A 23,316-nucleotide genomic window follows, 5' to 3' on the forward strand; every position below is an offset into this window, starting at 1 on the left:
GAATAATTAATTTGAATGATTATATTTTATATTAAATTAGATAATCCAAATTTATAACAAAAGTTATTTTTATTAGTAGAAAGAAAAAGAGTGAGTTAAACACTAATCATAAATGAGATGGCAAAATTAATAATTAATCATAAATTTCAATCGAAGAAAATCACCGTTTTATAAGTAAGACATGTGATAAGTTTACTTTAATAGAGTAATTAAAATTTAAAATAAAACTGATTGTGTGAGTATTTCACCAATAATGCCAATAATGTTTTCAAATCTTTTTGGTTTATTTTTTAAATTAATTATATAGTACAAGCACATATACCTTACTAGCTATCTAATTGTTTTCTATTTTGCAACATAAAAAATGTCATAACCAATTCTATGTAAAAAAAAATAGAATAAATGACAAGTATAAATATTCTATATTTTAAACAATTAGACAATTAGAAGTTGTATGTGGAAATAAAAAATTATTTGAAACAAAATGCATTAAAAACATTGGCGATAAAAATACGGGCTGGTGTGTTTAAATGTGATGAATATACGAGAATAATTAAATCCGTGCGTAATGCGATGAAAATTACGCTTGACTAAATTTTTCAACAACATAATATAGCTATGTGTAGGTACGTTATATTCGTTAAATTTCTCTTAACATATAAATGAACTGCGACGACAGTGTCGAATAACTCTATGACTGTATATACGCGTATTACCGTATAATACGGATAAAGATAAAATATGCTCATGATTGAAAATGACAGAAATGAAAGATTAAGCATAAGAATTTGATAGTACTGAGAATTCGAAAGCCGCGATCGATGTTCTTCCAAGAAGTACTTGTTTCGTCAATAAAGCTATTTGTAGAATTTCATAACGAGTATGAGTCAAGGATACCCAATTCAGGGGCATCATCGTACAAGATCGGTGAATAAACCGAGAACCGAGTTGATCGTCTTTCATCATTAACGCTCTCTGTAGCTACGTAGACGATGCCTTGCCGCACGAGGAATTCCACAAGGGGTATGAACGACTTCCACCCTGGTCTGAACTTACGCTACCGCTCTAGCAGGGAGACTGTAGATAACCTTCGATCGAACGCGCGACCTCAATCGAAGTTCATCCGAGTACGAGACCGAAGTGCTCACACGGACACAAATAATGCGATCAATTACGCGGTAACTTCCCTCGTTACTTTATACGTCGATGATGATGTGGTGCAATCGCGAGCTTCGAGTTAATAAAAAGAAGTCGCGAGCCGCGCTTAACTCATATCTTGGAGAATCAAGGCGATTTTATGTGTTTTAAAATATTAGTCTCTCTTAATTTAAGTTTATATCTGTTGCATAATTTAAGGATTATTCTATAATATAATATAATATGAACGATGTATTTTACCTAAACCCGATTCTTAAATCTTTAATTTGTGTATAACTTCAAGAGAGAGAAATTTGTCTATTAACTGTCATATAAATTTCTTATCGTTTAAAGAAGCTTTCTGTAACCATTGTCTAAATAATTTAGCGATTGTTTAATATATTGTAATAAAAAAAATTAAACTCTAATTTTTTGACTTTTTTCAAATTTAAAATTTATTCTGTCCAGATTAAGTTTATATTATATCATCATCATTTTAATCATATATATAATAAGCAGTATAGCTTCGATGAAATCAGAATCTTAGAGAAATGACGTAGTTCAGATAAATTATTATAGAAGATTATATCAAATAAGACAAATTCGATTGAATTAATATTTTTTTCTTATCACGCTCCGGTGTGCATTAAAGACATGCAAGTTATAGCTCGTAGATTGATGATTAAATTCATAATGCGAAGAACTTGAGTTGATTACGCACTGTTAAATTAATAACCCGTTGTAACCGAATTAATGATCCGCTCATCCGCGAATGAGAATCATAGTATCCAGTAGCTGCGGTTAGTGGAAACGTGGCTAGAGCATACCTACAGTTATTGGTTCCCGTTTAATTATTGGAGCCTGTCTCCCCTCTCTGTCAACGCGCGTTCTACTCAAATAGAATATTATATTATATCGCAAGCGAAATGAGAATCTTGAAGGAAAATACGTGTTAATTATAAATACAAGATAAATTCTAAGACCTTCTTGCTTTCAGAATTTTCGTTTTTATCCTAATTTGCGATTATATTTATAGAGATACAATTGTAAAAACCAATGCATTTTTCGAAACTTGCATGTAAAAGAGTTCAGTTACCTATGTAAACAAAAAACATTTATTTATTGTTTTTTACTTTGTCTTTTTATATTTTTAGATCTGATTTCATTTCGGGCAATATATATTTTTATAGGCTGTATTGTTATTGCACCTAAAGTGCTTCATTGCTAGACCGGTGGAAATATATTTTGTGCCAATATTGTGCAATATATTTAATTCCGTAGAAGCACTAATGAAACCGCGTTCCTACGACGGTTAGCCAGAACACCGTTGTAATTACATTGGAATTTATTTTCCAGTCCGTTGCCATTAGTACCGGAATATTATTTCATTGTTTCACTAATAACCGGCATTGTATGCGAATTGTATAAAAGCAGATGTTCGCGCTCGCAACCAGGTTTATATTCCCCCAAAATATCTCATTAAAAATTAAAATTCACCGTGTTTCCCATTGACTTTAACATATGTGTGTTACTGATAATTATGATACACGTATAATTGCTAAATGTAATTTTTCTATACTTACAAATAAATAAATAGCAATCTTTAACTAACTGATAATAATCTCTCCTTTTTAGAATTTTATGTTTTATACCTGCCTATTATTAGCTTTGTGTGATAAAACATTTCTGTTTTTGTATAATTTTATCATTTTAAATTTAAAAATATGTAAAATATATCCCAAATATGGGATATATCTGTCAAATAGCTTTTGAAGATTTTTTAAAAAGTTTCAATCGAAATCAGTGCAGCAGATATCCATGTGATAAATGAATATATATTCATAGCGGGAAATGGGCGGACTATACGTAGTGACCCTTCTATATATCAAATAAGGTATTTTTTATATCAAGTCTACGATCCCCCTCGGGACGACTTACCGCTTCTTCCGGTTGGCGTCGGCGCGGACGTGGACCTGCCGGTGGGCTCCGGAATCGGGTAGGGTAGGTCGCAGCATTCCCGCTCGGGGAATTCACTGGCGCGAGCGCAGCAGCAGGACAGCGCGACGAGCAGCGTCGTCAGGGTCGTCAGTAGGGGCCGCGAGCGCGACGTGAGCGTCCCGGCGACGCGCGCCGTTAGACCGTCATGCCCCGTCATCGGTCCTACCAGCCGGCCGTGGCCGATTCGACGACTGCGAGTGATTCTGCACCGCGAGATCTTCCTCCTCGCGACCTCCTCGCTCGCAGCATCCTGCGAGCCACGGTACCGCCGCTCGGTCCCCCAAGAGCCGTCGCCACCGCGAGTCACCTCGATGGTCCCCGCGGCGCGATCCTCATCGTCATCACACATACACACTCGAATTCTATACTCGCAGGACCAACTCCCGCCAGCGGAAGCGCGATTCGTCCGCAGACTCGATAGCGCGGCGAGGGGGGAGCGCTTGTCTTGATTCCCAATGTTACAGTGACGTTTTCTTGACGTCACTTAACTATTCGAGGGCTGTTTCTAGCTTAATTCGATTAAGTAAGAGCCGTAATTAATTAGTCCTTAACCAGGCGATAATTTCTTGAGCAAGTTAACTAAATGCGTTAAAGGATTTAAATGCTTCACAAAAGTGTGTTCACTAACAATAAGTTTCACGACAGATCCTTTACGTGTTACACATATTTAAATTCGACGAAATCAACCTCACAGACAACTCTAGTTTTCAGCAAAGTATTAATCAATCGAGATCTTTTACTTAAGAAAAACTTAACGTTGACAAATTATTCTTCCAACGTCGAAGATGTTCCTGGTACATCACGAGATAGATAGAAAATGGAAGAGTCTAAACACTTCGGTAAAGTTTTCATCGTATCGGCTTTCCATTGTCAATAATTTTGCTTGCTCGTAGCTGCAGGATCTATAAATCATGTTTCTAGTATCATGATTCTTATTTTTATTGCGATACACAAGTTTTTAGGCGAATCAAAGTTATGTACACACACAGCGATAAGATCGAGACATATTGCTCCTCGCGGAAGTATCGAGCAAGATTTTACTATGAGAGAAAGCCTTTCCCTCCCGCGGATTCATAATTCATAAATCCCTCCCGTGATATTACGAATCTTTTTCTAGCGAGGCGTTAAATGGATAAACACTCTTTGCAGGATAAACACTTCATAGAAACGTCCTTCAACACTTTTTATTAAAACGCTTGCACCTACTTTTAAAGATCCTTCTTGCGAGATTGAGATCCGTAGCGCTTGAAGCCTTGTTTGAGTATCAAGTTTAGGACACTTCCAAAAAAATATTGCACTATTCGCCGCTATTTTCCGTACTGAATCCTTTTACAATAAAAAATTCGAGATCTACGAGTCCTCCGAATTCAAAACCAGCGAGGATCTTTTGAGCAACGCACGCCTTTGATTGGAAGAATATATCGAAACTATAAAAAGACGCCTCTCTCGAAAATTAAGGGTCTCGTAGATGTTTCTTGAAGTAACGAGGGTCACGCGGTCTTCTCATTCACCCTTGTTAAATCGTAACACACGCGCGCACACACACTAAAAATCTACCAGTCGACTCTCACCGATCTTCTGGAAGATCGAGTCATCTGCGATGAATCCGAAACCGATCTTTCTCGCACGATCACACTGATTCTCGCGACTGTTGTCACTTGACGACTAGTTTGACCATTCGCGACTGTCATACTCCCGCGAGATCGATCTTGTCTCCGAACAATTGATTGCCACCGATTTCGAAGTAGCGATCGAACTTCCTCGAAGTGGATCGGCGTTTTAGTTTTCCTCAAGAACGCGTTCTTCCTGAGAGAACGTCCGTTTACAGTCTTCGCGAGCACGAAAACGAATATTCGCCCGAAGGACCTCCGATAGGAATCTCGTCCTCGTGTCACGGCACTTCGCGGTCGCGTTTTCGCGTTTCGGAGTCGAGAGCGCTGCGTCGTGGCGGCGTCCCGACGCCCAATGACGTTGAGGCTGTTCGCCGTACGAGCGAGAGCCCACCGCGAGGACGCCCACCCCCGCCAACCCCCTGCACTCTCCGCTCGTCGACACGCGATAGCTTCTGCGCACAAACTGGCGCTGCTTCGTTCGCCCGTGTGTATACGGGGTGTCGCGGACCTACTTCCTGTCGCATGCGGCAAAAAGTAGATTACGTGCTGATGGTTTAATGCCGTGACGTCAACAATTTTTAAAAAATTTCGATATAAGCAATTAAAATGTAGAAATTAGGAATAAAGAAACTGTACAGGCTCAAAATAAAAAAAATCAAGTATTTTCAAAATCAAGTAGTTCGAATTTCAATCTCTCAAAGTTATTCCAAACAAAGAAGACATTGTCTTTTACTTTCCAATCAATTTCAACATAAGAGGAATTTTATGCCAGACTTAATTATCAAGGAATTTGATGTTTGAGCAGTATGTGTTCGGTATTCTTTTGGAAATACGATCAAAATGTGAATACACAAAAATAATAGAAAAGACCTCGTGTTGAGCTCCAAATACGAGAAAACTCAACGAAATAAGTTCTCAGGAATCAAGCGAGACCTCTCTCGTCGATTTTCCCAAGAAAAATTGACTCGTGAAATTAATTAATTCGAAAGTCCGTGATTCATAAAAAAAAAAGGGACAATGCAGTATAAATCCGGGACACCCCATAGGTGCATGTGCAGGTGTGTGTGGCCGCTGGTTGCAGGTGTGCAGGTGGAGTGCTACGACGGTGTCCCCGCGCGGCGTCGTCGCCGCGTCGAATCGAGCCGAGCGGCTCCGAGCGAAACTACCCCCGGCTAGCAGCAGCTAGGGCTGCCGCGCCGCACCGCACCGCGAAACGAACGCGCGACCCTTCAGCGTTGTGTACGCCGTTCCTGACCTCGTTTTGCCCCGGCTTGTCGAGGTCGGTTACGCGGAAGTGCCCGCCGGCGCGGCGTGCTCCACTACGGTCGCCGCTCGTAACCGGACTGGGGGGATGTTTAAATATAACGGGGTATTGATATCTTCACTCGTTTGGCATCAAATACCGCAAACACCGATGACTATTCGATACTTTCCGTGAACAACGTCGTTACTTTACTTACAATGTAGGCAGCGTCGACGATAAAAGTGGTTTCCACGGCGACGAATCAACGAAAACGAAGGCAAATAATTATCATAAATGTGTGAGAATATTTTTCAGAGTTGCAGTTTACGGCAAATTGTAAACGTTTTTGCTCAACATAACAAGCCAATACTTCGCATTCAATACTGCATTCCAAATATTGTTGCAAATTTATAATATCGAAGTATTTAATATCGCATTCCCTGCAATAAAAATAAATTGCAAGTGACTCTTTTTTCTCTTTCTCTTTTTATATTGCTATAAAAATTAACACAATATCTATACTTTATAAAATTACGAAAAATACTATTTAATCAATAATTTTGTCAAACTTATAAAAACTTTGGATAAATTTTAACAAAGTGATTCAAAGAACTTAATATAAATAAATATATTTATTTAGAAAGTTTATTTCATATTTTTTTGCCGTTATAATTAAAATTCTGTTAATTATAGACATTTTAAAAGAAGTCATTTTATATATAAGAAATCATCTTATAAAAGTCATAAAGAACTTATAGTTTCTTAAAAATCTTGTTTAGATATTTAAAATTTTAATCAAACATTTTTTTAAACAAATATATTTATATAAAGTAATAATTATTTCTTATTATTAAGATAACTTTTCTTCTTAAAAATAAAAATATATTTCTATAAAGTTAAAAAACCTGTTCCCAATGTTCTCTTATACTTGGCACTAAATTTAGTTGTTTAATTATAAGTTTTATTACATAGAAATATACTATAAGAAGTAAAAAACTGAAATAACCGTATAATATTATATTAATAGCATATCATATTGCTTGATAAAAATAAAGATCTTTTTCTACATCTCTCCATGATCAATTTTCGATACAGATGACATTATTGCACAAGACGTACAGCATACCTTTGTACAAATAAATTTAATTAAATACCATTGCTTGCGTCAATCAGCAAAAAGTCGGTATGGCTGGAATTAACCAACGTTAAATGTACACGAGCAATATATTATTTTGCCACAGATTCGGCTATCGACAAGTTTCCATCCCGCGGCTACAAAATTGATATCCGAAATCGCGGTGCAACTTTTTTGGTCGCGCGTACCAGTTTTTATCCGGCTCTCTTTCGATCGATGAGTGTGAAATTAACCCGCGAGCGTTATGCTTTGACTACATTATTTGTTCTTGTAATAATGTATCATTTTAAAATCGTGTACTTTTTTCGCAACTTACTGGAGATGTAAATTTATAAGTAAAGCTATTAAATGTTTATATAAAAAGATAGCTGTAAAATTATTTACAATTGGATACTAAAAGTTTGTGCGATGACATCAAATCACATTTTTTGTTATGTAAAGTTTGATCATGTCTTTAAAATAAATCTTGTATCTTTGATACTTAAAATAAATCTTATGTCTTTGAAATAAATAAAAAGAAATGCGTATATATAAAAATATGTATATATAAAAATATATAGGCCACTTTTTATATGCTTGTTATACAATCAAATCGCTATTCGACGTATAATGTGTAACTATACATATATAAAGTCTCTAATTCTAGTCAGGTTGCGCTTTGTTTTCCATCACTAATGTAAAAGGACGCGTGCGGCGCACAATCGTAATTCAGTTACGTCCATTTAACGCGATTGAACTAATATTGGCGCGCGATATTAACTAAGTTTAATTGCTAGATCGTAATTGTTTGATTAGTTGAGTGCTAAAGTGCTGATGGATCACGTCGCATCGATTCCTGCTCTTCGTTTGATTGCAATCGTTTCAGGTTCAATACTTTTCAGGTTATAATACGAACATTTCGCGTTAATATACTAACTGTTCAAAAGTGCTCACTTTTTCATTTGTTCTCATTTTGCATCTCCTCACTAGATAGTTTTCTCAGAAATTGTCTCAAACAAAAATTTAATCGAATAATTAACGTAATATTTAATATTTAACGTAAAATGTCTTTACCTGCAGTTCAGCCTCATACGCACAAGTACGCCCACACAAATCAAATCTTTTAGAATAAAATTTACTTACAATTAAATAAAGTATCAAATATTTGCACCAGTTGCAGTGATGATTAATTTGTATTCGTAGAATAGAATATTAAAACTGACATTCTTCTTAAGTTTGACTCGTAGTATACATGACTTGGGGCATAGGTATATCCGTGGGATAGAAACCTATGCAACGTATGTATGCATAATACAAACTTGTCGGAAAGAACCGACAACACATTCTTGTTGACGATATTCCTTTCAAGTGGAACAAGTAGAGACTAGCTAACCTCGCATCAGCAAGTAGCGCAAGCATCTCACGAGGCAGACACCTGCGGCAGTAGAGCGAGCGTTTCCTTAATGAGACGAGTGTCATTCTTGTTAGTAGTAAAAGTTTACCATGTATCCGACAAATCGCCGCAATAACGAAACCGTGATACCCATATAACAAAACCACATCAGCCCATAATGGTTAACGAAAGAAATTTGCAAACTGAGCTCATATTTGCGTTTTTCCTTGAATGTAATTTCCTGCACATGATAATATTGGCAAATTGCGAAAAAAGGTCACATAAGATAGGGCAGATAGGCCATAAATATATTAGAATATTGTGATCCTTGCGGTAATAAATAGTAAGCTTGTACCGTTTTATGTAATTCAAAATTTTATAAATAAAACATTGACCAAAAATTGAATTATTTTTAAAGCAATAAAGAAATATTATTTCTAAAGTTTGATATTTTTTCATGTACATGCAAAAGCATATGTCTTTGTAATCAAGAAAGATCTCTCTCTTTCATTATATCTAATCTTTTTCATTCATAAATGGGTTTCTTAAACATTTTCATAATTTTCCAAAATTGCACGATTTTTTGTTGTTATAGATATATTTAACATGTTTTCTCAATAAAAATATCAATGATATCCAATATTACATAAATAATTATAAGAATAAATAAAACTCAGATCCAATTGTGAGTAAATCCAATGCTCCATAAAACAATGGAAATAAACGGAGTAGTGCCCCAAATTCAAATTTAATCAAACTCAATTATATATCGCGTCTTCGATTATATATATCTTTTCGTTCACTTTAAAATAGGCTATGCGATCATCTTTTGCCGCAATTCCAAACTAGTTAGGCCACCCAACAACCCACTACCAAAATTTATATTTGAGAAAGTTAATTCGGTATACTATTATTATCTTCACTACGGAGAAGAATGTGCGATCGATATACACCGGTATGGCAATGGAGCATACCGAATTAGCATTAACGAGGCAATATTTCACGATGCACCACGAGTTTATTTCGGCAACTTCAACGTTACTGAGCGCAAATCAGATTCGTGAAAGAAATTCTAAAGGTCAGGGAGCCGGTGGTCACGCAACCGCGATCGTGCAATGTGCGCCCTAAACCACAAGAGACGCTCCTCAAGTTCGGTGATTTATCTAACGCTCGCGAATACCCGATGTGTATTTATAGCGTCGGCCAAGTGCTTCGATCGGTCACTTCGGGCGAAGTTAAAGGCCGTACGAGGTCAGCCGCGCATGTCGTTGCTTCGTGTACTGGCTGCTGCAAATGATTAAAAAAAACTACAGGCCTAATCCAAATCGATTTGCGTTATAACTTTACTAACGGAGTAACGATATGTGTATTCCATTAATTTTATGACCATAAAAAGTAAGTAAATGAATAAGTAAATGAGAGAGAGAGAGAGAGAGAGAGAGAGAGAGAGAGAGAGAGAGAGAGAGAGAAATTAAACTAAATTATGATTACGCGTAGAATATATGATTTCGTATATATAGGCAGCATGATTCACAACTGACACATTACAAGGGATTATTTTGAATTACATGAATTAATTTACTATTGCTGATACATCCGTTTAACAGCAAACTTATTTATATAATTTATTGACTTTGGATAATTTCACTTGGGATTCAGAATGATTTTTTAAACTGTAAATCTCATTCTACATCCTTAAAATGATTTAGATGACCAAATAACTGCATTAATAAACTATCGATAAATATTAATCAGGCAATCGATTGAGCGATAATATCAGTATGTAATAACGTCGAGGTTAAATATAAATTAAAGTTACCATGTTATGGGATCGAGAAGTTATTTAATCAGAAGAACAAAATAATGCGTTGGAAAATAATGCGGAATTTATTCATTGAGTCCAATTTACGCGGAAAATTTAATCATGTAATTACACTTTGGCTACCTTAATGACAATTTGTAACGTGGTTCGGCATGTGCTTGCGTAACGATTATTAGTGGAATCCCGCTAATCAGCGGTATAAGCGGATTATTGAGTTGATATTACGGAATGATAGACACGCTTAAGATTGTTACCAACGGGCGACTTGTTATAAATAGGAAACTATTTTTGGCTGTTTTATCTGTAGGCAAAGATATAAATATTTTACTTTAACTCTTTTTATAAACTTCAGCTATATAATCCTATTATTTTAACCCTCTAGGTCTCTAAAATTGCGAAAGGCAAAATATGTTCTCAATATTGATATCAGCTAAGACTTTATTTACGAAACTTTGTAAGAAATAAAGTGAAAGTATATATACATCTCTTTATCAAACTTTTCTTAGTTTCATGATTTTTCAAGCCTGTACTAATCCACAACAATAAATATTTTAAAATTAATATCAAGAGACACGGTAGTGTCTCGTGCCAAGTACACGCGGAGCGAGACCGACCGTGACTCTTTTACGCGACGCGACGGGTTGCGAGTACCCAAGATGTTGAGATCTCGATAACGAGTGAACGGATCAAGTTCTAAGTAGGCTTGATCGATAGCTTGGGGTCGACTTTGGGGGGGTATCTCCTATAATATTTTCCGCTACGTGCCCTACGAGCGGAGATATTGCGACGCAAAGTCCAAATGTGAAAATTTATCAAGAGACACGGTAGTGTCTCGTGCCAAGTACACGCGGAGCGAGACCGACCGTGACTCTTTTACGCGACGCGACGGGTTGCGATTTTTAAGATACGGAGATACGTCGTCGTCTCTCAATCAATATAACATATATATATCAGAAAATGTCACTTTCACTTTTTCGACGCTGGCGGCGCAGGTATCGCCAGTTTCGATATCGCGCGCGTATTTCGATCGATCTAGTAGGCAAATTAAATAAGGTCGATAGACTTATCGGTCAGGAGGAAGATTTCTATTTAGGTAAATTAGGTATTAGGTATATAATACATATTGAGTCAATTGCTTCATGTTTATCTGGAGAGATTTCGTATCCTTACATCGTATTACCACCGCTGCCGGAAAAGAAGGTTCTCTACGCTTGGCAGAAAGTGCCGCTAGGGAATTTTTAAGTCGATTCTTATGAATCAAGCTTGAATTCGACGTCTAGGTATCCCAGGTTGCCGATGACGAGGTCCAGATAGTGCGCTTCATAGTTTTCGGTGTCCAGGTGTAATAATACGTTGAATTCGATGTCTACGTGTCCCGGGTTGCCGATGACGAGGTCCACATAGTGCGCTCCGTAGTTTTCGGTGTCTACGTGTATTAATACTTTGAATTTGATGTCCACGTGTCCCAGGTTGCCGATGACAGGATCCAGATAGTGCGCTTCATTGTTTTCGGTGTCCAGGTGTAATTGTACGTTGAATTCGATGTCTAGGTGTCCCAGGTTGCCGATGACGAGGTCCACATAGTGCGCTCCGTAGTTTTCGGTGTCTACGTGTATTAATACCTTGAAATTGATGTCTAGGTGTCCCAGGTTGCTGATGACGAGGTCCAGATAGCGCGCTCCGTAGTTTTCGGTGTCTAGGTGTAATAATACCTCGAATTCGATGTCTACGTGTCCCAGGTTGCCGATGACGAGGTTCACATAGTGTGCTTTGTAGTTTTTGGTGTCTAGGTGTATTAATAACTTTAAATCTGAATGTAGGACACGTAGATATCGAATTCGAGGTATTAATACACGTAGACACCGAAAACTACGGAGCGCACTATGTGGACCTCGTCATCGGCAACGTGAGACACCTAGACATCAAATTCAACGTATTATTACACCTGGACACCGAAAACTATGGAGCGCACTATCTGGAACCCGTCATCGGCAACCTGGAACACGTGGACATCGAATTCAAGGTATTAATACACCTGAACACCGAAAACTATGGAGCGCACTATGTGGACCTCGTTATCGGCAACCTGGGACACTTAGACATCAAATTCAAGCTTGATTTATAAGAATCGACTTAAAAATTCCCTAGCGGCAGAATTAAAATTATGTCATGACATAATAAAAATTCGCTGAATTAAAATTATGTCTAGACATAATAAAAATTGGACGAATAATAGTAATCTTTCGGAAGTAGAGGTTTTAAGCTTGAAATTTAAATTTTATTCATTTTTAAAGATAAATTTAGTGTTCCTTCAATTTTTGTGAGAAATGTATAATTTACTTTTACTTAAATATTATTAATTTTTATGTATTTGTTGGTATTGCTAATTTTGTGAATAATTAAAAAATAAAAAATAAAAATGTTTTGCAGATCCTTGCTTAACACTACAAAATAGGTGATATCAGTACAAAATTACCTTTTTCAAAAAAGGTAAAAAAAAGTGCCAAGTACACGCAATGTATTTTGTAAATTCAAAATTTAACCTAAGTGGTAGCTTTATATCTTTTTCACAAAATTATATTATCTAACTTAACTCAAGTGACATGTATTTCAAAAAAAAAGATGTAAAATCTTTAATTTCTTCTTCACAAAATTATATTACCTAACTTAACTCAAGTGACATGTATCTAACCTAAGTGGTAGCTTTATATCTTCTTCACAAAATTATATTACCTAACTTAACTCAAGTGACATGTATTTCAAAAAAAGATGTGAAATCTTTAAATTAAATTGCGCCAATTGTAAAGAGAATATGTATATTGCTTTGAAAGATAATTGTTATGCAACTACTTTAAAGAAATAAAACCCAAGTGGTATCTTCGTATTCCTATTCAAGGGTCTTTCTATTCTAAACCCAAGTGATAATAGCTTCTTAATTCTCTTTAACAAATTTTTAATATTACAAAGAATCATTTTAATTACAAAGAATTAAAGAAGTAACAGTACAAAATAAAAATATTTAATTAAAACAAAATAAATAAATTTTTCTTGTAAAAAAACTTGGCGCTGCTAGACTTTGAAATTTAAACATTAAAATTTAAACATTAGTACTAAGATTTTTGATTGAATAAAAAACAATAAACATAATTTAGGGAAGAATGCGACAGGAGTAAAAAAGCAGCGCCAAGTTTTTTTACAAAAAAAATTTATTTATTTTGTTTTAATTAAATATTTTTATTTTGTACTGTTACTTCTTTAATTCTTTGTAATTAAAATGATTCTTTGTAATATTAAAAATTTGTTAAAGAGAATTAAGAAGCTATTATCACTTGGGTTTAGAATAGGAAGACCCTTGAATAGGAATACGAAGATACCACTTGGGTTTTATTTCTTTAAAGTAGTTGCATAACAATTATCTTTCAAAGCAATATACATATTCTCTTTACAATTGGCGCAATTTAATTTAAAGATTTCACATCTTTTTTTGAAATACATGTCACTTGAGTTAAGTTAGGTAATATAATTTTGTGAAGAAGATATAAAGCTACCACTTAGGTTAGATACATGTCACTTGAGTTAAGTTAGGTAATATAATTTTGTGAAGAAGAAATTAAAGATTTTACATCTTTTTTTTTGAAATATAGACTATACGGAGCAAAATCCTGAATAAATTTAATAAAATTAATATTGTAAAATTAACTTTGTAAAACAATACAATAAATAGTTTTCTATTATTAACAAAATTTGCAAAAAATAGTTTAACATTTTTAAATAAATCTTTATACAAAATTAGAAACCAATAAACTTAAAGAAGAAATTTGCGATAATAAATACCTATATAGATATTAAGAAAATATATAAGTATAATAATATAACGAATCAATTATTGCACGATAAGGTAGCGAATAATATAACTGACTTGATATTAAATAATATGAAGAGTTCAGCTTATCTAATAAACGTTTTAAAATATTTTAATATTTTATTTCTCCGATACGTTATGACTTCCCCTGTAATGAGTTTTAAATAAAGATCGATCCTCCTCACTAACGGCTTAAGTTTTAGCTGAATTGCTCCACCAGTTTTTTCAAGTTTAATCTCTCCCAATGGTCCGAGCCCTATCGAGGTCCTCTAATAATACGATCGATAAAAGGGAGTATCGTATCTTAACGTGATCGTCCTTGACTTTGTTTGATTAGGTTCGTTGGCCTCGGCAATGAGAGTTTCTTCGGTAGAACGTTCACGTGCTGAGTAAGTTCGAAATTAGCGTGAATCCTTTGCGATTCGAGAAGTACGATCGATCAGTGCCCACGACAAAGTCGCGAATCGTAAGCTAGCCGCATAATAGCCCTCGGCAATGGCCAGTTGCATCGCGACTGTGTATTTAAGCTGGAAATAATTGCTGCGTATCGAGATTTATGGACTGCAACTCGCGAAGTTTGTCGGTAAAAATACAGCTTGTGAAAATAGTAGATAAAATACTCGAGCTATTTAAACCAAGACAGGCAATATACAATACGGAAGACACAGCTCAATTGAGGTATTTGGCCTCAACTTTCTTACGATGAATTCAAAGTTAAATATATTTTAAAGTTAAATATATTTTAACATCCGAATTTCTCTCACGTATGTTTTCCCTATGTATAAACTTAGACTGAAATAAATGCTAAGTGCTAAATATTTACCAAAAATCTGTTAAGATTCTCTTTAAAATAAAATCAGAATATCTTCAATTCTAATTACTCAGTTTTACAATTTTAATTCAATTCAATTCAGTTTATTAAATCAATTTATTAATTAGTCCAGAAGCATGCTAGGATTTTTTAAACAAGAATACGTCATTAGAAACTGATCTAAAAATAACGAAACCAAAGCGTCTGCTATAGATTTAAAATAATTATTGTTACAAGATAATATTTAACACGGAATAAGAAAATAATGTTCAATTCAAATGGAAAATAAAATAGTTGTTGTGATCAAGGTAAAAGGAGCACTTTGTAGCTCCTGAAATGCCCGAAAGATTATTAATGAGCGCATAGCGAGAAAGCGAGACACGATCCAGCCATCCAGCGATACGGGGCGAAACGCCAAACGGTTATAGTCTCGTCGTTTTGTCATATATGCCGGAAATCACATTCAGTGTGATATAATAGATTCGGCGGTTCACCGGTTCAACTTGGCGACGAGACGAGTGCAGAGATCGCGTCGGGATGCAAGTGCACTGGGAGTCAACACCGGCGACAGTCAACACTCAACGTCGGTCTGCGGTCGCGGGCGAGCTCTGAAGCGACAGGCAGCAGTACCTGCATAATGACTCGACTGCAGCCGTGCACTGCGGTGCGCGGGCTGTGCGCGATGCACCGGTGCGACCGGGCCAATCGTGGCAAGGCCACCCGCGCCGCGAAATGCATCGATGCATCTTTCACGCGTTGGAGTCAGGACCGTTTTAGAGCCCTCAAGCCCTAGAATTTGGATATCTTTGCTCTTCTCTAGAGGCGTCAAGTATATTTAAGTGCACATGTATACGCAATTTACTACATTTCTCTTATAGTTATAGACCATTCGAAAGGTTTTTTTTATATCACTTTCTAAGTAGTTTTGATACATTTATTCTTCCCAGCATCAAGATCTTTATGAAACTTAATTTGCCTTGTTATAGTGTAAAATGAAATGTTACAATAAGTTTTGTTAATAATAAATTGTTTTATCTTATATTATAATTTAAAGCTGACTTAAGTCAAAACAATTGTTTGAATTTTATTTCTAAAAAGTTAATTTAAATACTAAACATATTATTATATTTTAGACTAATAGATTTTTAATTAAATACTTATTTATTTATTTCTAATATTTCTCGCTTTTTCATATTTTAAATTAATAACTCCGAAATATAATTCTTTCTCTTCGAATTTACTTTTATAAATTTCAAATAATCTTTGATTATATATTTGTTCATTATAATGTTTGACCGATAAAAAATTTTATTCAAACAATATTATAATTGTTAAAAGTAAAATGTGGGAAATACTTTATTAGCCGAATTTGATACAAATTTTATTACAAATGTTTCAATCAGTCTGAAGATTGTCCTCTGAGACTGTGGTAATTTATAAGAGAAATTTCTGTAAATTAAATTGCTGTAGACGTCAGCAATACATAGTATAAGTATACATATGTATATATTTCATTTAGTTATACACAGCGTGTTTATCATAATTTATGTCATTTATCAATTTTCAAAACTTTTAATAAAACCAAGTATTTGCCATTTCTTTCTTAATTAAAGGCTTATTTTAATTACAAAAAATATAACTGATTTTATTTTGCAATTTAATTTTGCTATGCTATTGCCAAATAAAAAAAGAGAAAGTTTTCTATTTTATTATTATATATTAATTAACATTCTTTCATTATAGCATTTGATTTATGTTGTTAAACTGATGTTAATGTGCCGACTTTCTATTGTATTTTGTAAATAATAAATCTAAAATACCATGAGTGGAATAGAAAGAGATTTTAATGTACTCTTAACCGTTGTAAATATAGGTAGACTTACTTATCGACTACTAAATCATACGCCAACAGAGAAAATAATCTACAAATGGTCTGTTGGGTTTCTGTATTTGCCGCTGTGGATATTTTAACTTTAGCTAGAAAATAGCACATTAAAATCGATAAGTAAGTCTACCTATATTTACAACGGTAAAGAGTACATTAAAATCTCGATTCATGGTATTTTATATTTATTATTTGTGAAATGTAATAAAAAGTCGGCACATTAGCATCAGTTTCATAACATAAGTCAAATGCTATAATGAAAAAATGTGAATTAATATATAATAATAAAATAGAAAACTTTCTCTTTTTTTATTTGGCAATAGCAAAGCATTTAAATTGCAAAATAAAATCAGTTATATTTTTTGTAAAATATGCCTTTAATTAAGAAAGAAATGGCAAACAACACACTTGGTTTTATTTAAAAAGTTTTAAAAATTGATAAATGTATTGATTAATACCTAAGAAAAGTAAAAAAACAATCTTAATTTATACAATTTTATATCAATCTTTACTGTCAAGTTTAATATTTTAGTTTCTCACAAATTCGTAAAACATAAACCTCAATCTAAAATCTAAACGTTGGGTACAGGGATCGAATAATAATTAGAAATAGAGTAACATGACTTAATTGGCTTAATAATTACCAAGATTAAAAAACCATACGTTATTTACCATTATACTATACATCATAAAACGGCGTCGTAAGCGTCTTCCTACTTGAAGATATAGCCGCGTCCGAGTCAAATAATAAATAGCTAATAGCCATCGTAATTCTGTTCAACAAAATGCAACGGAAAGTTTCGGAACTTACTCCTCGCGTAGGAACAAGCGAGCCGAACCAAGAAAGCGAAAAAGCTTTCTAATTGAACTCTCTAAATTTTTTGGAGTGAAATTTTCACTCTAATCATGGAGTTACTGACCAGTTCACTCCAATAGAGTGAATATTCGTTCCAATAGAGTGAATTTATTCACTCTAAGGTAAAAAGTGAAGAGTTTCACTCTTATTTGTAAAGTGAAACTCTTCACTTTTTACCTTAGAGTGAATAAATTCACTCTATTGGAGCGAATATTCACTCTTATTTTTAAAGTGAAGTCATTAGAGTGAAGTCATCACTCCAAACGTCACTCCAACTTGAAGTGAAATCGCCTTCCCGCTTCCCGCTTCCCGCGTGTTCAGTTGTTCCCGTGTAGATTTGATAAGGATGTTTTAACTTCATAAATACTTATTTATTAAGCCCGATCTACATAGGCCGCAGTTCGCAAAACGCAAGCACACGCACAGTCTACATGTCAATCTAACCTCTCTGTGTATAGAGGTTAATAATATACTTGTAATAAAATACAAGCTTCCTCATAGAAGAGCTTTGTGAGCGAAGGTTTCTACTTGCACACTTAAAAACTATAAGGAAGCAATGTGCAGGTTTCTACTTACACACTTAAAAACTATGAGAAAGCAATGTGCAAGTTTTTACTTGCACACTTAAAAACCATGAGGAAGCAATGTGCAAGTTTCTACTTGCACACTTAAAAACTATGAGGAAGCAATGTGCAAGTTTCAACTTGTCTTTTTTTTCTTTTTACTGATATAAATCTGTAAGACAAGAGCGCCAAATGCGCGGCAATAAGCTTTAGGAAAAATTTTGTAAGCAAAATGAATAATGTTCGGGAAACAAGTAACAGAAAATGTTTTATAATTTTTAAGTATCTTGGCGGTGACGCGCGACGGTTTGTTCATCGTATTTTATGGTATGCGCGATCATCGCGTTGCGGGGATATCGTAAAGAAATTTTTGCAAATGATACAATTTAACGTTAATTTTCTGTACAGTATAAATTGAGAAATAAAGAAGCACACACGTACAAAAATAAATTTCAAACATTTACGACGAATTACGTGAACGAGCAAATTACCCGTTTTTTAACGAAAAACGGAATGTATTCGTGGACGCACATTTGAGCTTGTTTGCACTTTGCACTCTCGATATTATACGACTATGTGTCTGAGCAGAATAGCTGACTTATAATTTCAAGACAGTGTTTTATGCTTTAAATCTTTGTTTTTAGCAACGCACGATACTGTCTTGTGTCTCAAGTCTTAAACGAGTGTACAAAGTGTCAACATTGTAAGACTTGAGACACAAGACAGTATTGTGCGTTGCTAAAAACAAAGATTTAAAGCATAAAACACTGTCTTAAAATTATAAGTCAGCTATTCTGCTCAGGCCCTATACGTTTATTGAAGCAAGTTCGCTCTCTCGTTCGCGTTCGTTCGCGATCGCGACAAGCAAAGTGAAAACTCCAAACACGTAGGTACGCGATCGTTCTCTTCAATCAAACAACTGATTATTAATTCTCGCGTTTAATGAGAATTTCACGCTATTTAGCGAAGCGTCTTCCCGCGCGATTCACTATTATAATTCGGAGTAGAAATCGAAACGGAGGCAGGAGACGCGGATTCGGAGGTTATCGTCTCACTGCGACACGCGGGACAACGATTCTATAGATTCGAATGTATCTCGCTTCGAATCATTTGTTTCTCATGCAAAATTCACTCACCGATCACGGAGCACTGCAAGAGACCCGCCAAATCGCAGCCGGGAGAGTGATACGTACTACGATGCTCGGCGTCTAGCGACAGTGTCCCCACTCATTGCAGTCGACACAAGAAGAAACGGAGTATTCGGCGTACGTTCAGCTCGCAACACACTCTGCAACCGGATTTCTTTTCGTTCACGAGAAAGAGGAATTACACGATCGACAACCCCAGTGAGAAATGATTGATCGACTAGACGTCGAATCGACGTCGATGAAAGACATCGATCGAGCACATCGATTCGATGTGATTTTGTCCCTGAAATCGATGTGTTTTCGATATCGATGGAATTTCGATGAAATTTCGATCTGCATATATTTTGAACCCATAGCAAATATCAGGTTACGCGTGTATTCAGACATCATTGTGACATTTAGACTCATTACATAGTTTACTTTGTCATCTTCGAAAAGAGGTCGAATCGACGTCGAATCGAATGTGGTGCACCCTCTCCCCTCATTTTCCTTTTTCCTTCCCTCCTGATAACATCAATAAACAGAACAACCGGCCATGTATGTGAATAAAATATGATAAAATACCTTTGGAATTCAGTCGAATTATAATCTTCGTGGCATCATTGCCTGCTTGAATCAAGAGGATTGTGTACAGAAAATCAATTTTGAGATTAACATCAATTTTAATGATCACATAAAGAACATTTTTAACGACTACAATTGAAAATATGCATACATTTATACATTTGACTATAATGAGATCAATGAAACTAACTGAAATGACCACAGAGAAAACATGTTAAAAATAAAAAATGTATACAAGAGCTCTTAAAAATTAGTAGAGTAAACAAAAATGATAAAAATTGACAAACCAGTTTTGGTTTATACAAGAAAACCTATAGGAAAAAAGGAATCAAATTTCTGTACGAAGCATGCATATCTATTTGAATATTTTATAAGGAATGCCATAATGAACAGAAAAAAAAAATATTTTTTACTTTTAATGAACCGTGATAAACATAGGCAAACACTAAATTTAAAACAAATATAAGTACTAATTTACAATCTTGTTTTAAAAAAATATTTTAGCTCTAATCCATAAGCTGTGACCACAGTCAAATGTAAGGAGAATCGACTGTGATTGATTACAATTTACAGCTTAGAGCTAAAATATTTTCTTAAAGCAAGATTGTAGACTAGCATTAAGGCTTCAGAAATTTAAATGATTGCATCTAATGTCAGAATAAATCTACTGTGGTAATGAGATGACAGACAGTTTGACTCATAGGAATAACATGCTAAGTACCTCACAGCATAAATTTCTAAAGTATTTCAAAATAACTATACTGTATCTGAACAAATAAAACTTTTGTTACAATAAATCTTTTCAAACAAATAAAATAACTGAACATATTACAATAAAACTTCATTAAATCTTCTCAAAAATTTAATACAACCTCTGACTATGTTGCAATAACTAAATAAAAGGAATAAAATAATATATATAGGTTTTAGTACGAAAAGAGATATATTCCAGTAAACACAATGTTACATGTAATGTAAATGATAGTTGTAATTTCCTACTCAACAATGTAACTATTATATAACATAAGTGTTACATTACATTGTTACATGTTAAGTTATATTGTTGAATAGGAAATTTTAACTAATATGTACTTTACATGTAACGTTGTGTTTACTAGGATGTCATCCTACACATATTTTAGACAGCAACATTATTAAATTATAGTAGCTGCATGTTTGGTTGAAGAAGTACTCTCTTCACTATTACTGCTATAGTTCTGCCTCAATCCTCTTTCTCTCCTGGTACTTTTCTTCTGACTAGGACATGGCTGCTGACTAGAAGTGCTACCTTCTTGATCTCTCCATTTGGCATCTTTGAGCCAAACTTGTACTCCTTTTTTACACGCTGAGAAGTCTGTATCATCTATTTTTAAACTGACAGCACCTGAATAAGGCAAAAGCACAGATTGTATAAAGCTGTACACTAATTTATGTTTGTTCAAACTACAAAACAAATGCAAAGGAAAATTATTACTTTTTTTAAACATTATATTGTTTTATGTAAAAGTAAATCTATGCCCATAGTTAAAATGAAAAACTCCTATACCCAGTTAAATATTAGTCAGAAAATGAACTCCAACTTTCACTTCCATGAAAAGTAAAAGCAAATAGGTAAAATTGGACAATTAAAACAATTCAACACTTTACATTTCTTTATTGACAGAAAACCTACATTTTCATATCAGGGCTTATTAAACAAATAAAAAAACACTACTTCTGGATAAACTAAATACTAGAACATAGAATTTACAGTACATTATAGTTCAGAAACTTTTAAATCAAATGCATTTATTGAACTAAGTCCTCAATTAGGTACAAAATGAAACATTGAGCAATGATGCATTGGAATCAATACTTGCTTTAACATGAATTTTAACATGTACTGAAAAGATCAATCTATTGAGAGATGTGAAACACATGTTTCACTAGAAGTAAATAACATTCTCACCTTTGAGGGCAGTCCACAATAACAGGTTGTCGCAATTCAAGAAACGCCTCTTGATTTTGAACAGCTGTAGCAGCCCTGCGTCTAAAAGTTTTTCTGCACTGATAAACACAAACAGTTTATAGTACATAATCAGAACACCTCACGAAAATAATTTAAAATAAATCCACGGGCTAATATATTACAAACGCTCCTGTTAAATAATAAGTACATGTATCAAATTAATCTATCAGCTTCAAAGGAGGCTAGGCTGACAGGTTTCGTCCGTAAATCGCTAATGAAATTGATAATAAAATAAACAATACAAGTTGAAAAGTCCACAAAAAGATTACTAGTGAACAAGAGACATTCCTACTCAAAAGCCGGCCACCAACACAATCCCTAACCTCAACATTATGCCATGAACAGTAATAAACTACCTACATGAATATTTTAAATAATATTCATGTAGGTAGTAAAATAATTTAGCACGAAATATGCTTGAATTTGACCTTGTAACAAAAAATACTTGAACGATCGCGAAGTAGCATCAGGTATTTTACCTCTGAGGCTGAACTTCCACAGACATATACTTCTGTATTGCTTTCAAGACAAAATGTAAATATTTCTAAATGCAAGACCATGATCGAGAATAACTTACTGGTAATAGTTGAGCCATGGCAGTAAAACATTAAAAGTAGCATCCAAACATAACCAAACACAGGCCTCAAGAAGCAACAGGTCAATCAACGCCGGTGGAATGATTCCAATATGATTACCGTAAAGTCTGTAAATCAAATTCATGATACAAACACGAATATTTAAAAGAAAATATAAGTAAGAATAAGGATAAATTAAAGTCTTGAATTGATATAACTGTAAAATCTTGTACCGCGTGCTCACGCTCCCGCGGATGATCTACGGTGCTCGCGATCGGGCGAGTCGAGAGATCAATTACACTGTAAATGTCTAAATTGTCTGATTTATTATTGCAAGCACAAATCACGAGATCGAGTCCCGAACAGCACCAGGAATATTACGAATAAATTATGAGATTAAGATGGCGAACACGTGCGAACCACGAAGGTATCGAGATAGCGAATCTGAGTACAGCGATCCGGGGCCCGGCGGCGTAGCGAATATGTATGTACATATATATAAGTAGGGCGGGAGTTACTTACCAAATTCAAACGACTGTCGGCTGATCCAAAAAGAGTTTACATCTTCAGTCGAAAAACGTAATAGTAACATGTTTCGTACATGTTTATTTCAACTCACTGATTAATTTAATCACAATTTGCGAGCATTTCGAATTCTCACATTTAATGATATTGCATCGATGTCGAATCGATGTCGAATCGACATGTTAGTATTTGTATGTAT

General features: G+C 34.7%; 2 protein-coding genes across 4 annotated transcripts in view; both read right to left on the reverse strand.

Annotated features, from left to right (window-relative positions):
• LOC139779060 (uncharacterized) overlaps nt 1-5,765 on the reverse strand; it is a gene marked incomplete at its 3' end in the record, with an annotated part of 192,576 nt that extends 186,811 nt beyond the window's left edge. Inside the window, exon 1 of the mRNA XM_071717284.1 lies at nt 3,076-5,765. Coding sequence (XP_071573385.1) covers nt 3,076-3,484 — 409 coding nt within the window. The remainder of the gene's footprint in view (nt 1-3,075) is intronic.
• Nucleotides 5,766-20,834: 15,069 nt separating this feature from the next.
• On the reverse strand, nt 20,835-23,312 carry LOC139779057 (uncharacterized). 3 transcript variants are annotated; one of them, XR_011719795.1, is made up of 4 exons: nt 23,115-23,312; nt 22,595-22,720; nt 21,958-22,055; nt 20,835-21,393 (listed from the first exon to the last, which is right to left on the reverse strand). XR_011719795.1 is itself a non-coding variant. In XM_071717281.1 (3 exons), the coding sequence occupies exons 1-3, from the start codon at nt 22,735-22,737 to the stop codon at nt 21,164-21,166; spliced, it is 471 nt and encodes a 156-aa protein (XP_071573382.1). In that variant the 5' UTR covers nt 22,738-22,797; the 3' UTR covers nt 20,835-21,163. The 3 variants fall into 3 exon arrangements, 1 of the variants encoding a protein (XP_071573382.1); XR_011719794.1 differs by lacking the exon at nt 23,115-23,312 and adding an exon at nt 22,826-23,079; XM_071717281.1 differs by lacking the exon at nt 23,115-23,312 and having other exon boundaries at nt 22,595-22,797.
• Between the last annotated feature and the right edge of the window lie 4 nt (nt 23,313-23,316).

The sequence above is a fragment of the Temnothorax nylanderi genome, unplaced genomic scaffold, assembly GCF_030848795.1.
Source record: "Temnothorax nylanderi isolate EJ_2023f unplaced genomic scaffold, tnyl_v1.0 TNYL_tig0207_pilon, whole genome shotgun sequence".
NCBI classification, from domain to species: Eukaryota; Metazoa; Arthropoda; class Insecta; order Hymenoptera; family Formicidae; genus Temnothorax; species Temnothorax nylanderi.

What these genes read in the sequence shown, in the direction of transcription:
- LOC139779057 (XM_071717281.1), bottom strand. Translation starts at nt 22,737, where the DNA reads ATGAATTTGATTTACAGACTTTACGGTAATCATATTGGAATCATTCCA. An exon ending in CCATGGCTCAACTATTACCA is followed by an intron (nt 22,056 to 22,594) that starts GTAAGTTATTCT and finishes TGTGTTTATCAG; the next exon opens with TGCAGAAAAACTTTTAGACG. An exon ending in ATTGTGGACTGCCCTCAAAG is followed by an intron (nt 21,394 to 21,957) that starts GTGAGAATGTTA and finishes TGCCTTATTCAG; the next exon opens with GTGCTGTCAGTTTAAAAATA.